Source organism: Marmota marmota, unplaced genomic scaffold (genome assembly GCF_001458135.2).
Source record: "Marmota marmota marmota unplaced genomic scaffold, marMar, whole genome shotgun sequence".
Lineage (NCBI taxonomy): Eukaryota > Metazoa > Chordata > Mammalia > Rodentia > Sciuridae > Marmota > Marmota marmota.
This window is the reverse complement of record NW_026000185.1, coordinates 20,962,043-20,976,293: the sequence shown is the minus strand read 5'-3', so window position 1 is coordinate 20,976,293 and position 14,251 is coordinate 20,962,043. Positions and strand designations below refer to the sequence as shown.

Sequence of the window (14,251 nt, the reverse complement as noted above, 5' to 3'; positions counted from 1 at the left end):
TAAGGGTGCTCAGCTCCTATGTGTCAGCTCCAGACAGTCGACCTTTTTTCTATTCCTCCAATATGCCAAGTCCTTTCGCATCTCCTGGCTTTGTGATTGCTCCTCTTTCTAACTAGGATGCTCTTCACCTACATTCCTCAATTGCCATTTGATTCTCATCCTTCATGTCTCAGCTTGAAAGTCATTTTAGAGTGTATTTTAAACAATTTTAAAAAGTCATCTCAACTATGCCTGTAATGCCAGCAACTCGGGAGGCTGAGGCAGGAGAATTGCAAATTTGAGGCCAACCCCAGCAACTTAGCAAGACCCTGTCTCAAAACAAAAAATAAAAAGGACTGGGAATGTAGCTCAGTGGTTTAATTCCCAGTACCAACAATAAATAAATAAAGTCATCTTTAACAGGCCTTCCTCTGAAGTGGCACCCCCTTTCTTCACTGAAAAGTCTTAACTGGGTCTCTCCAGAAATCTTCACCATGGCTGCCTTTAGGACTGTCAGCAAAAGAGTCTCTGCAAAAGAGTTCAATGTAGATAAACTTCCTATTTTCGTGTCGCCCTGTTTTATTTGGCCACTGGCTGAGAAGATACCAACACTCCAGGTGCTGGACACCCCTTACTAGTTTTTCACAAACATATCCAGTATAGTTCTTTGTAGAAATGTGCAAACAAGGCCTCTGGCCTTGAGCTGGGCTTCACAGAGATGTCTACATTTTTAAGATAAGTTACAAATGGGCTCCATGGTAACAGCTGGCAGGGGGAGGAAAGAAAGGGGAAAAGAGGCTCTCCCCTTCTCAGGTGTTGTCCTTGAAGAGTTAACTTGCCCAGAACAGTGAAAGAAAAAGCTGCTTTTATGTGAACTTCTGCAGACTGTGAACTTCTGAGCCCCTCCCCTTACACACTGGGTATAAAATTCTGAAATTCCCTGAACTCGGATTCAGGGGATTGATTGATTACAGCAAAAGCTGTGAACCTGGCTGCAGCCAAATACAACTGTTTCCTGCTATCTTCGGTGCCTTGCCTCATTTGTCCCTACAACATCTCCAAAAGCCAATCCAAAGTGGCAAGTGTTCTACCATAGAGCTCTACCCCAGCCCAGCTTCCTATATATAAGTCTATCTCATTGCTTTTTTTTTTTTTTTGGAAGTACTGGGAATTAAACCCAGGGGCACTTTACCACTGAGCTGCACCCCCAGCCCTTATTTATTTTTTTATTTTGAAACAGGGTCTCACTAAGTTGCTTGTGGCTTTGCTAAATTGCTGAGGCTGGCCTGGAACTTGTGATCCTCCTGCCTCAGCCTCCCAAACCACTGGAATTACAGGCATGCGCCACCACACCCAGTTTATCCCATTGCTTTATTCATCCTTTATATAGCAGTTATCACAACCTTTAATGATCTCATTTGTTCAATTGATCACTGTTTTTCTTTATCCAATGTGAATATGAGTTCTACTTTCAGAAAATCCCTGTCTTAATCACAGAGTCTGGTATATAGCTGTTGCAAGCATGAATCAATAAAATGGAAATAATAACATCAGCCTTACAATGATGCTGAGATAAATATTTAAATATTGTAGCCAAAGGGCCTGTTTCATGTAAATTTTCAAGAAACATGGCAAATATTACCATAATTCATTCATTTATTGAATAAGTAATTAGCAAAACTAAGTATCTGGCACCAGGGATATCAGTGGTGAGAAAGCACACACAGCATTTGCCATGACAGGTACCTCAGAGGGCAGTGTCGAAGACAGAAATCCACAAATTTAGAAGCCAACATATACTACAGGGGCCATGGCAGGGAGCTTGCAGCAGTTACAGTAGCACACAGCACATAACCCACACGTGTGACATCTAATAGGAGGAAGTGAAATCTAAACAAGAGCAGAAGGATGAGCAGGAGCAGGTTAAGATAGACGATGACAACTAGTGATAAGAGCTATGACTTAGGCACAAGAAAAAATATAGGGCTGGGAGCTGGGGTGCACGCCTGTAATCCCAGAGACTTAGGAGGCTGAGGCAGGAGGATTGCAACCTCAAAACCAGCTTTGTCAAGTTAGTGAGGCCATAAGCAACTTAGTTAGATCCTGTCTCAAAATAAAATATAAAAAAGGTTGGGGATGTGCCTCAGTGGTTAAGCACCCCTGGGCTCAATCCCAGCACATCATCATCATCATCATCATCATCATCATCATCATCATCATAAATGGAAAAAAAGGAGGCACAATCTACAGAGAGCCCACAATGTACTGGGTACATTACTAAATTGAGGTTAGGGGTTGAATTATGTCCTCCAAAAAGATATATTGACATCCTAATCCCCAGTACCTCAGGATGTGAGCTGATTTGGAAATATGGTGTTGATAGAGGTCATCAAGTTAAAATGAGGACATTAGGGTGACCCTAATCCAATATGACCGGTGTTCTTATTAAAAAGGAAATGTGCAGAGATGAAAATTGACATGAAGAGGCACAAGAGAAGGTGGCCATGTGATTGGAATGATGTACCTACAAATGGAGAAATGCCAAGGATTGTAGGCAGACACCAGAAGTGAAATTGTTAAGGAAGGGCTTTTTTCTAGAACCATCAGAAAGAACATCTCCCTGCTCTTCTGGACTTCAAGCTTCCAGAATATTCAGACAATAAATTTCTGTTGTGTTAAGCCACCTGGTTTTTAGTACTTCGTTAAAGCAGCTAAACCTTACAGCACTGTAAGACTGGTATTATTATCCCCCCATTTAACAAAGAATAACAAGCCTCAGAGACGGAAGTATCCTGACTGAGGTCACACAGCAGGTAAGAGGTAGAGTGAATTTTTTTTTTTTTTTTTGTACAGGGGATTTAACTCAGGGACACTCAACTACTGAGCCACATCCCCAGACCTATTTTGTATTTTGTTTAGACATAGGGTCTCACTGAGTTGCTTAGCACCTCCTCATTGTTGAGGCTGGCTTTGAATTTGCAATCCTCCTGCCTTAGCCTCCTGAGCTGCTGGAATTACAGCTGTGAGTCACTGCACCCAGCTTTAGGCAGAGTGTGGATCAAGTCTGCCCAGCTCCATTCTAGCCATCATGTTGCATCTTCAAGTGAGCCAGACACCAAGGCTGTGTCCTGGCCTAGGGACTTCCCCTTTGAAACCACATATCTGGAGGCAGAGTAGGCTTCCTGAAGTAAAGCCCTTTTATGACCAGTCCTCCATCTAATTACTGCAATAAGAACTTTCTTTTATTCTAGGCCAAGGAAGAGCATCTGTGGGTTCCTCACACTTTGTTTCTACTAATTTAACCTTTTTTTTTTTTTTTTTGTACCAGTGATTGAATTCCAAGATTCTTAACTATTGAATCACATCCTTAGCACTTTTTTTTTTCCCATTTTGAGATAGGATCTTGCTAAGTTATTTAGGGCTTCGCTAAATTGCTAAGGCAGGCCTCCAACTTTTGATCCTCCTGCCTCAGCCTCCTGAGCCTCTGGGATTACAGGTGTGTGTCACCATGTCGTACTTTGCCCATCTTAAGTAAGGTGGGGCCTACGCTAGGTGAAAATGAAAGAGTTGACCAAGAGGAGAAAGAATTTAGATGGAAATCCTTCAGGGCTCCGATGACCCCAGATATAGGTCAAATTTGGGCCCCACTTTAAAATCAAGCTGAGCTCCCAGAGGAAGATGGAATTTCAGAGAGAACTATCTTATCAGAGCCTGCTCCTAAGTTGTGGTCTCCTAAATTCCTTCCTGTGGCTGTTAATTGCTTGTTTGTTTAGGAGAGCTCCCAGCACCATGTAGGATCCCCAGTGCTCTTTATTGTTCAATGTCTCTTATCTAATGTCCTGGGGAGTTCTTGAATACATCCTCTCAAATTCTCTCCCAGGGACTATCACTCACCCTCGATGTCATAGATCTTCTTTTGCAGCTCAGTAAATAGATCTTTGAGCTTCTCAAATGTGTTCAGAATCTTTACAAACTCCTTTGTGGGGTTTGAGGCAAATTTATGGAGGGTCTCCTGAGTTTTCTTGGTCTGGAAGTGCTTTCCAATCTGCAAGGGAATGTAGAGTGAAAAGCTGGCACCCCCAAACCTCAGACCAAGACTTTGGCCCCAGGGAGAAAAGGAATCAGGTGTCAGGAGTAGAAAAGGAAAGGGGAGAGGTAAGAAGCAGATAGAGCCCAGGACCCATACCCCAATGACATAGCGGATGATGTCTTTGGCCTTGTCAATGTTGGCAAAGTCAGTAGCCTCCCCATCGGTGATGATGATGAGCACTTTGGTGGCATCTGGACGGGCCCCCTGCTCTTTCTGGAACACCTGTGTCCTGTGTCCAGGAGAGGGGGATGTTAGAGATTTCCCACAAACCAGAGCTTGAGGTCTCCCCACTGTTCTGCTCATCAGTTATGCAAAAGCCCTTCTTGAATCTCCCAGGAAGGTACCCAAGCATTCAACATTCTCCTCTAAACCTTGACCTCGTCTTTCCTGCCACCCATTCTCTCTAGACTAGTGATCTTTACACTGCTCTATTCTGGGCAGCCTGGTGGGTGTTCCAGAGTCCACAGGGGAAGTTTTGTGCAGGGTGACTCAGGGCTTCCTACCCTCCATTTCAACCATGTAGCAACCACCCTTTCATCAGCTAAAGACATTGATCTAGGTGATATCCCATGTGACAAAAGAGCTGCACAAAGAAAATTGGGAAGTCACTCTCATGAGCAAGCTCACATAGCAAGCAGCTCCTCTGCCTTCTTTCCCTACCTCCCCCAGGCTATCTAGAAAGTTCTACCATAGCAGATAACCTAGTGAATTTAGTGACCTGTTTCTGTGTCAGTTTTTGCCCTGCACCATCAATATTCATGGAAAGGACCATATTCATCCACTGCCCTATTTATGGCTCCCAGTACAGCATAGAGGCTCAATGTGTGTGAGATTAAAGAAACAAAGAAAGGAGCCCTGCGCAATGGCACATGCCTGTAATCCCAGCGGCTCAGGAGGCTGAGGCAGGAGGATAGCAAGTTCAAAGTCAGCCTCAGCAACTTAACAGGAACCTAAGCAATTTAGCAAGACTCTGTCTCAAAATAAAAAGTAAAAAGGGCTGGGGATGTAGCTCAGTAATAATACGTCTCTGGGTTCAATCCACAGCCCATTAAATATTTATTTGAGTTGTAGTTGGACACAATATTTTATTTATCTTTATGTGGTGCTGAGGATCAAACCCAGGGCCTTGCACTTGCTAGGCAAGTGCTCTACCGCTGAGCCACAACCCCATCCCTTCAAAGCACATTTTCAAAAAGGAAAAGAAAGAATTGTATATTTGGCAAAGTTCAAAGTTCTGCTACATCCACAGCCTCCTTCTGAACAAGTCAGCTTGCCCATAGCTCCTGCTGCAATAGCAGCTCTTTGTGAACCATTTGACCTGAGGATGCCTGCGCTTCAAGACCTCTGGTTCTATCTTGGATGGAAAATGTTTTTCAACTTTCATCCACATGTCACTTATCTGGATTTCTCAGTAGGCTCATACCGGGCCTCTCTTCTTCTACCCTGGTCCCCTCTGTTGGCTTTGAATTTGTGATCCTTCTGTCTCAGCCTCCTGAGCTTCTAGAACTACAGGCACACTTTTCTTTCTATAGGTTAATTATCTCAGGCATTTGTCACAGTTAAAGTGACAGAAAACTGAGTAATACAAAGTTTGTGTACATCTCAGAGCCTTTGATATTCTCTGCGCCTGGTACCCACATGGCTCACTTCCTCTCCTTCATCAAGTCTCTGCTCAGAAGCAACCCTCCTTGATCTGCCTATGGAATATTGCTTTATTTTTCTTTGAATAACTTATGTCTTTTACTGTATTATCTAATTTGCTTATTTATCCTGTTTGTGACATTTCTCTCCCCTACTAAAAGGGTAGCTCTAGGAGAGTAGGGATTTTTCTCTGTTTCATTCACTGCTAGTTTCCCAGTATTTAGAACACAGCAAACAATAATCTGTGGTCCAAATTCAACCTGCACCTTGTTTTGTATGGTTTGTATATTTTTAAAGAATTATAAAATCAAGCAAAGAAGAATATTCAACAGAAGCCATATGTAGCCGAAAATGTTAAAAATATTTACTATCTGGCCCTTTCCAGAGAGTTGTCAGATTCCTGATAGAACACTGCCTGGCCCAAAGGGGTGAGATTTAAATGAGACAAAACTGTTTATGACAGGGAGGGTGTGGTGGCGCACAACTCTAATCCCAGAAGCTTGGGAGGCTGAGGCAGGAGGATCGAAAATTCAAGGCCAACCTCAGCAAATTAGTGAGGCCCTAAGCAACTTAGTGAGACCTTGTCTAAAAACAAAAAAGGGCTGGATATGTAGCTCAGTGGTCAAACATCCGGGGTTCAACCCCCAGTACCAAAAAAAAAAGTGTTTATGACAGACATTTTCATGACTTTCTTTTTGCTCCCACAATTGACCCTTTTAGAGGGTCTACTCATTGTATGGTGATCTCTTTCTCTAAGAATTTAGAGACAAACTTTCTAAGACAAATTCCTGCAGAGGCGGGGCTCTAGCATTCATGTTTGTGCCATTTGCTTTGGCACACTACTATAAAGTAGTTCCTTGTCATAGCTGCGTGGAGAATCTCTGCTTTGGACCCAGGAAATCAGGATATGGTAATTTGATTTTTTTTTTTTTTTTTTTTTTTTTTTAGTACTGAGCACTGAGCCCAGGGCCTTACACATGATAGGCAAGCACTCCACCACTGAACAACACACCAAATAATTTTATTTTGAGACAGGGTCTTGCTAGATTGCCAACGCTGGCCTTGAACTTAATATCCTCTTGACTCACCCTCCCCAGTAGCTGGGATTACAGGTGTGCACCATCTTGTCTGGGTAGGATATGATCATTTCTTTTCTTTGCTCTTCTCTCTCTCTCTCTCTCTTTTTTCTTTTGTGTCTCCTTGGTGGTATTGGGGATTAAAGCCTAGGCAAGTGCTCTACTGCTAAGCTATATCCCTAGCAGATATGGTAGTTTCTAATGTGGGACTTGAGTATATCAAATTTTATGAACAATTCAAGAAATTCTTCAAGGATTCTTTTTGACTATTTGAGATTTTTGTTCATATATTGATTTCCAAAGCTGATCCCCATCTAAGATGTGACTCTTCATGATTGTTGGGTTTCATAATTATTTTCCAAGTTCTGGTTTTAGTCCCTCATGAGATTGAGAAATACTTCTTGTTCCTGTATCCTCTCAAGAATTTTTCTTTGGATTTATAAAGTGCAGAGTAGATTACTGTTACTTATAACCAAAGATTAGACTGGACTAGGGCTGGGGTTGTAGCTCAGTGGTAGAGTGCTTGCCTAACACATATGAGGTGCCGGGTTCGATTCTCAGCATTATACATAAATAAATAAATAAATAAAGAAAGAAAGAAAGGTTTTTTTTGTGGGTGTGTGTGTGTGTGTGTAAGAAACTGGACTAAAGTTGAATCCCTACAATAAACTGCCCCTTGTTGTACCTATCTATTGAGTTCCCACACCTTGAAAGCTCGCTCTCACAGAACAGATGAATGGACATGTTCTCCCCTCAAAAGGGAACTCACGCGACATAGTTGATGGCACCAAAGGTGTTGGTCAACTCGAACATGTGTTCCACATGGGCTAATAAAACATCAGGGTCCTTTAGTCTCACATAATCCAAGAAATTAAATTCTGTATGGTAATTTGTGGAAAACTGAACGGCAGCAAACTAGGAAAGGAAGGAAGAAATGATATGTAGTTATGTATCCCTTCCCACTTGTCCCCTCTAACCTCTACTTCTAATGCAGGACCTGGGTAACCCAACTCTGCACCTCTGCTTAAAATCATTCTTTTTGAAATGAAGCAATAATATGTAAATAAATGCAGACATAAAACAAAATGAACCTCTGCTTTCTTTTGCAGTGTTGTATGATGAACTCTTGTTCTTGGGTCTGACTACCTCATCACTAGGATGGTTCCTGGTAGCCATATTTCTGTGGAGTGAACCTTGCTAAAGTGGATGTATTAATTAGGGATAGTATAATGATTTAGATGTGAAGTGTCCCCAAAAGCTTATGTGTGAGATAATGAAATAGTGTTTAGAGGTGAAACGTTGGACTATGAGAGCCTTAACCCATTCAGTGAATCAACCCCTGGTAGGGATTAACCGAGGGGTGACTATAGGCAGGTGTGCCTTTGAGCTTTAAATTTTGTCCTTGTTGATCAGAGCTCTTTCTCTGCTTCCTGGGTACCAGGTCCTGAGCTGCTTTCCTCCACAACACCGGTCTGCCGTGATGTTAGGTCGCATCTAAGACACTGAGGAATGGAGTTGGCCATCTGTGGACTGAGACCTCTGAAACTGTGATCCCCAAATAAACTTTTCTTCCCCAAAGCTGACTAAAACATATGGCCACCGAACTGACTCTAGGCCAGTCAGAATCTCTTCTCTGAAAATTTAGAATTTTCAGAGTGAGGAGTTGGTTGAGAGGAACTTTAACATGTGACTTGGGAGCTTTCCACAAGCCCATTGGCTCATGTGATCCAAAAAAAGTTAGTTTATGGAGACAGCAAGAAAGAAAAGAGGGAAGCTAGAATACAGAAAGAAACAGGAATGAAAATTAGGGCCTGGGTTGTGGTTCAGTGGCAGAGCCTAGCACGTGTGAGGCACCAGGTTCTATTCTCAGCACTGCATATAAATAAATAAAAAATAAAAGTTCATTGACAACTAAAAACTTAAAAAGGAAAAGAAAAAAATTAGACAGATTACTAGAAGCTTTCTACTCCTGGGTTCTTGTGCCTTCCAGAGGTCTAGTTATAGCCATGCCCATAGGCTAGAGAGAGAGAACTTATACCAAATTTTCCTTTAATGACTTAGCTGGGTCAGGTAGGCATCCACTGCCTACAATCAAGAATTCTAACCAGCATATTTACCTGGTAGGAAGAGTTGCTGAGTTTCCTCATCACATCCTTCATGAAGTCCACAATTTTCTGAAATTCATCTTGCTGCAAACTCCCTGAGCCATCAAACAGGAACACCAGGTCCACATTACCTTTTATACATTCTGCAGAGGCCAGATGGAAAGGGGTCTGTTGAAGTGTCTCCAGCATTTGGGCCACCATGCTGGTTTCCATACCCAATGGGTCCCCAGTTCATTTACCCTGATAACCAGGATGCCCTTGTAGCACAGGTTCCCCTAGACTTGGGGGAAAGAGGTAACATAGGCCACTCAGATAGGAATTCTGGTCACATGTCCGAGACAACCCAGGGTCACAGGCCTGAAGGAAACAAAAGCAAAAGGGTTGGGGTTTCCTCTTGCTGTGTATCTTTTAGGTATCATCACAATGAAAAAGAGCCTACAGAATCCTGTACACCTCCCTCACTCTCTACATCCAAATAGTTACTCCAAAGCAAAGGAATTCTCCCTCTGCAAGTTCTCTCATGTCCATCTCTCCATTCCTATAACTAATACTCTATGCCAGTGGATAGTCACCACCTATGAAATAAAGTCTAAACGCTTTAGTTTGGCATTCACGCTATGTACAGTTGGGCACATTTCCAGGCACGTTCCTTCCCATGCCCAATCACACATTCTGTGTAAGCCCAAATCACAAACTCACTATTCCCAGAATATACAATAAACTGCCTCTTTTGTTTATGACTATCTTTCCTGCCAGACTGACATTTCCAGACAGGGCTTGTATCAGATATCAAGGTCAACTTTCTATTCACATTCCTTTCCTCTTTAGAACCTAGCACAATGCTTGATACATAATAGCAGCTCAGTAAACTAGCTACAGTTAAATAAGGGATCAGTATGTCACCAGTCTATCTAGCTCTCACACAGCCATGTCAGAAGGATGCTGCATAGGAAAAACCGGAAAGAACAATAGAATTGAAATCAGTTGAGAATTTGATTGATCTTAGCTCTACTACTTTGCAGCCATGTGATCTCAGGTAAATTTCTTAATTCTTTGGGTTCTCTTTCCTCACATTAAAATATATATATATATATATATATAGATATATATATAGATATATATATAGATATAGATATTTATCTCATTCCAAAGTCTTGAGGGTTAAAAGAAATGAAGCAATGCTTCCTAACCTTTAGGCATTTGTGTAACACTTTATAATTTCTAACATTTGGCATATTTATTTAATGCTTTCTTTTAAACTTACAATTTTTTTAAACTTTAGCTTCCTCCTCTATATTTATTTATTTATTTGGTACCAAGGATTGAACCCAGAGCATTTAGCCACTGAGACAAACTTATTTAAAAATTTCCAATCCTATCTAAATTTTTTTTTTTGGTACCAGGGATTAAACCCAGTGGCACTCAACCACTGAGCCACATCCCCAGCCGGTTTTTGTATTGTATTTATAAACAGGGTCTCACTGAGTTGCTTAGGGCCTCACTTAATTGCTGAGGCTGGCTTTGAACTTGTGATTCTCCTGCCTCAACCTCTAGAGCCACTGGGATTACAGACGAGCCCAGTTTATATATTTCTAATAAGCAATTGAAATACATGTAACTGGGCTGGGGATGTGGCTCAAGCGGTAGCGCACTTGCCTGGCATGTGTGGAGCACTGGGTTCGATCCTCAGCACCACATAAAAATAAAATAAAGATGTTGTGTCCACCGAAAACTAAAAAATAAATATTAAAAAATTCTCTCTCTCTCTCTCTCTCTCTCTCTCTTTAAAAAAAATACATGTAACTACTAAAACATTAAAAGTAGGCATACAGGGCTGGGGATGTGGCTCAAGTGATAGCGCACTCGCCTGGCATGCGTGTGGCCCGGGTTCGATCCTCAGCACCACATACAAACAAAGATGTTGTGTCCGCCGAGAATTAAAAAATAAATATTAAAATTCTCTCTGTCTCTCTGTCTCTCTCTCTTAAAAAAAAAAGTAGGCATACCACTAAAGGTCATATTATATATCAATAGGCATAGATATTTCATCTTTGTAAAAGTAACTGAAGTAAGTAGGTTCTTGGAAATAACTGATTTATAACTGGTTCTCGATAAATACGCATAGAATCTGAATCTCTGATGCCTTTAACATTTTATGGAATCTTTCATCCATTTTCTTTCCCCCTCTTTTCAATCTCTCTCTCTTCTAACATATTCTCTGAGATCACCAATATACAAAATTCTTACCAAAAGGCTTCCACCTGAGGGGTCTGTCACCAAGGTCATTCCCAAGTACTTGGAGGTATAGTTGGAACCTGTAAGCACCAGAAGGTTGGTCTGAAGGAACTCAGGCAATCCAGATGTATTGGGGCCAGCCTCAATTTCCCTAAGATCCCATTCTTCCCTGCTCCCTTACCAGCTACTCACCTCCCAGGCTGACTGGCTCGCAGTGTCCACTGCTCGGTTGGCACTGATAGAGGCTTCCTGTGATGTTCCCCTCACCTGGAGCTCCCACAATAACCCTGGTGAGAAATATCATTTGTGAGATGGAGCTGTCCAGGTCTTTACCCACCCACTCCTGCCTATTAAGCAGGATCAGATCCCACTACCTATCTCAAAGCCATGTGACCACACCCCTCTGGGGATACTCCTCAGCGCCCACCTCTTCTCTCCTGAATCCCAAAGAAATAATTCCTCATGCCTGAATGCTAGAAGATCAAAGATCCTTTCCATTTACAGTCTAGAAAACTTGAGGCCCAGAGAATGATCTCCCAGAGTGTCACTCATTCAGCCATCCATTCAAAAGTCATTAATGGCTTACCTACTGTGTGCTAGGCTGGAGAATGTACTAGAAAGAGGGGGAGGGACAAAATCTCTGTCTTCAAGGAGCTCACTGTGTAGTCAGAGAGAGTCAAAAGCCCAGGATGGGATGCAAAGTGTTTTAAGGACTGTAATGTCTCCCCTGTTAGGTACTTAGGTGGAGCGTTAATGATTGTCCCCTTCCTACTATTTGATAGCCTTGCTCCTGTCTCCAGAGAATGCCTTCAGAAAGGAGACCTGCCTTGTTTCATTGACTGGCCGGCAGGAGGTAGGTGAAGCATCCCCCAGAGGCAGGGGCAGTCTCTTGGTGGGCATAGAAGCACCGGATCTTGTGTACTGTGCCAGGCAGGGAGGATTTGGCGGGGGTGGGGGGGATATCAGCTCACCCATTTCCAACCTGCAGGACTCGGTACCCAAAGTGCCTCCCGGCGTGTGGGGTGGAAAAGTGCTGCACATTCTGCACATCCAAGTTGTAGCTGGAGGCCGGAGCTAAGGGAGGTAAGGGTGCTCAGTTGCTTCTGACCGGGGCTCCCACAATGTCCCCCACACATCAAGAGCCTAGGAACTGACTGGCCACCGATCACACTTCTGGTCCCCAAAACTCGGCCCACCTTCCCCAGGCTACCTGTATCCAGACAGAACTAGAAAATGTTCTTGGACTTTCCCTCAAAGTCCTTGACTCTGGGGAACAGGAAAGCAGCGCACTCTGCCACCCAGAGTTCTGGCAACTCTTCCCAAGGCATGAGAAGGACACCCCTTCCCTTTTGGCCTATCAGCAAAGAAGGAAGAATGAAGAGGTTGAGGCCTGTGAGAGAGGAGCAGGTCAAAGGGGGCCCCAAGGTACAGGGGTGCCTAGGCTTCTAGGCAGGAACCAAGATGGGGATTTCCCAAAGCAGGCTGTGCCTCCTCACACACCCACTTCTCCCATGATCAGGGGCCCCAGGTACCCAAGAAAGACCAGCCTCGGGAACTCAACATCTGCTGAATCCTGGGAGGCTGCCTCCTCACTCATCTCAAGCTCCCCAACCCCACCAGAGATGGGTCTCTTCCTGAAATGCTGTCTCAGGTTCCCCCCCCAGCCCATCTCCCATATCAGGCAACTTGGCATCACCTGCAAACCAAATGGTTCTTTCCCACCCTGTTTTCCTTACCGGCATCAGAACTAGTTCACAGCATCCTGGGATGTCAGGGAGGCTAGTACCTTTGTTTGTTTAGATGAAGGGATAGAGACCCACAAAGGAAAAGGATTTGCCTAAGACCAGGCACAGCAACTGAATTCTGCAGTCTCCTTTAACCCCACATGCCCTTTCTAAGGCTGCACTCTCCTCCTCTCTCACTGGACTGCCTTTGTCACCTCTCTCTGTCTTTGTCTCCATATTTTGCTCATACTTTGGGCTTTGGCCTTATTTCTCTTTCTTTTCCCCTCTCACCCTCTCGGATTCCTGGGTTCCCCATTACCTATGGCCAATCCCACCCTGAGAGCAACTCCTCTTTACCCCCTTCCACAAACTCCTGCAGTTTCCCTGGTCACAGACACATGTCCCTTCCCCCACCCCTCCCTACTTTCCTACCAAAGAAAAAGGGTCCAGACAGCAGCAGCCTCATTACGATGACGCAGGAATTCTTCATTTTTCCCATGTTGGAGGGACCCACGGGTCCAGGCTCAGTCGCGGAAGGCTCTTGGGATTTGCTGACAACCTCCACAGGGTGAAAGAGGGAAATGATAATGCCTAAGGGGCCTCTTGCAGTGGAACTTTCTCACTGAGGCGCCAGGCTGGTGACACTGGGTGGGAGGAGGGTGAGATGGGGTGCCTTAGGGGTTGTGAAACCTCATAGGTTCAGAGAGGAAGTGTAAGCGGGTTAGAGACATTTCCTGTGCCTACTTGCATTTTCACATCATCCAAAAGCAGACAGCAGAGTGGTTGGTTGAACAGCTGCATCATAGTCTCTCACCAGCCACCAACTGAAGACTCTTCAAAAAGCTCAGCAGAGGACTGGTCAAACAAACTGTGGTACAACCGTTTGTAATGGAATGCAATGTAGCCATGAAAAAGAATGGGTCGGAAAAGATAAATGAAGAGAGAAATTTGAGGTCGTTTTTTCTCGACATTGCAAGATGTTCATGATACACAAGTTCATGATAGCACAAGTTGCAGAATGGAGTATTTAGTAATTACTTTTGGTCCTAAAAAGCAAAAAATAAAATCCGGAGATTGGGAGAAAATATTTTCAAATCACATATCATGTATCATATCTGATAAGGCACATGTATCCAGAACATATAATTCACAACTTAACAATAGACAAATAATCTATTTTTATTTAATTAAATTAATTGATTGATTGACATTTTGTGGCATTGGGGATTGAATTGAAGGTCTTACATGTTAGGCAATCACGCTATCACTGAGCTACACCCCCAGCCCTTATTATTTATTGTCCAAGTAACCTATTTTTTAAATGAGCAAAGGTTTTGAATGGGTATTTCTTTAAAGATGATATATAAAAGGTCAAGAAGCACACGAAAATATACTCAGCAT

The 14,251-nt window shown here is 43.2% G+C and overlaps 1 protein-coding gene across 3 annotated transcripts in view; it reads right to left on the bottom strand.

Moving 5' to 3' along the window:
• The window catches only part of Itgal (integrin subunit alpha L), a 45,477-nt gene extending 31,956 nt beyond the window's left edge, over nucleotides 1–13,521 (bottom strand). For 2 of the 3 annotated variants that reach the window (XM_015491299.2, XM_015491300.2), the window contains exons 1-9: nucleotides 13,283–13,520; nucleotides 12,098–12,200; nucleotides 11,319–11,413; nucleotides 11,139–11,206; nucleotides 9,131–9,248; nucleotides 8,904–9,034; nucleotides 7,556–7,701; nucleotides 4,166–4,298; nucleotides 3,874–4,024 (exon numbers count right to left, since the gene is read on the bottom strand). In XM_015491299.2, the coding sequence (XP_015346785.1) occupies nucleotides 3,874–4,024; nucleotides 4,166–4,298; nucleotides 7,556–7,701; nucleotides 8,904–9,034; nucleotides 9,131–9,248; nucleotides 11,139–11,206; nucleotides 11,319–11,413; nucleotides 12,098–12,200; nucleotides 13,283–13,349 (1,012 nt within the window). In that variant the 5' untranslated portion in view covers nucleotides 13,350–13,520. Of the gene's footprint in view, nucleotides 1–3,873; nucleotides 4,025–4,165; nucleotides 4,299–7,555; nucleotides 7,702–8,903; nucleotides 9,035–9,130; nucleotides 9,249–11,138; nucleotides 11,207–11,318; nucleotides 11,414–12,097; nucleotides 12,201–13,282 lie in introns of all 3 variants that reach the window. The other variant, XM_048789794.1, reaches the window with a different exon arrangement.
• Nucleotides 13,522–14,251: the final 730 nt, after the last annotated feature.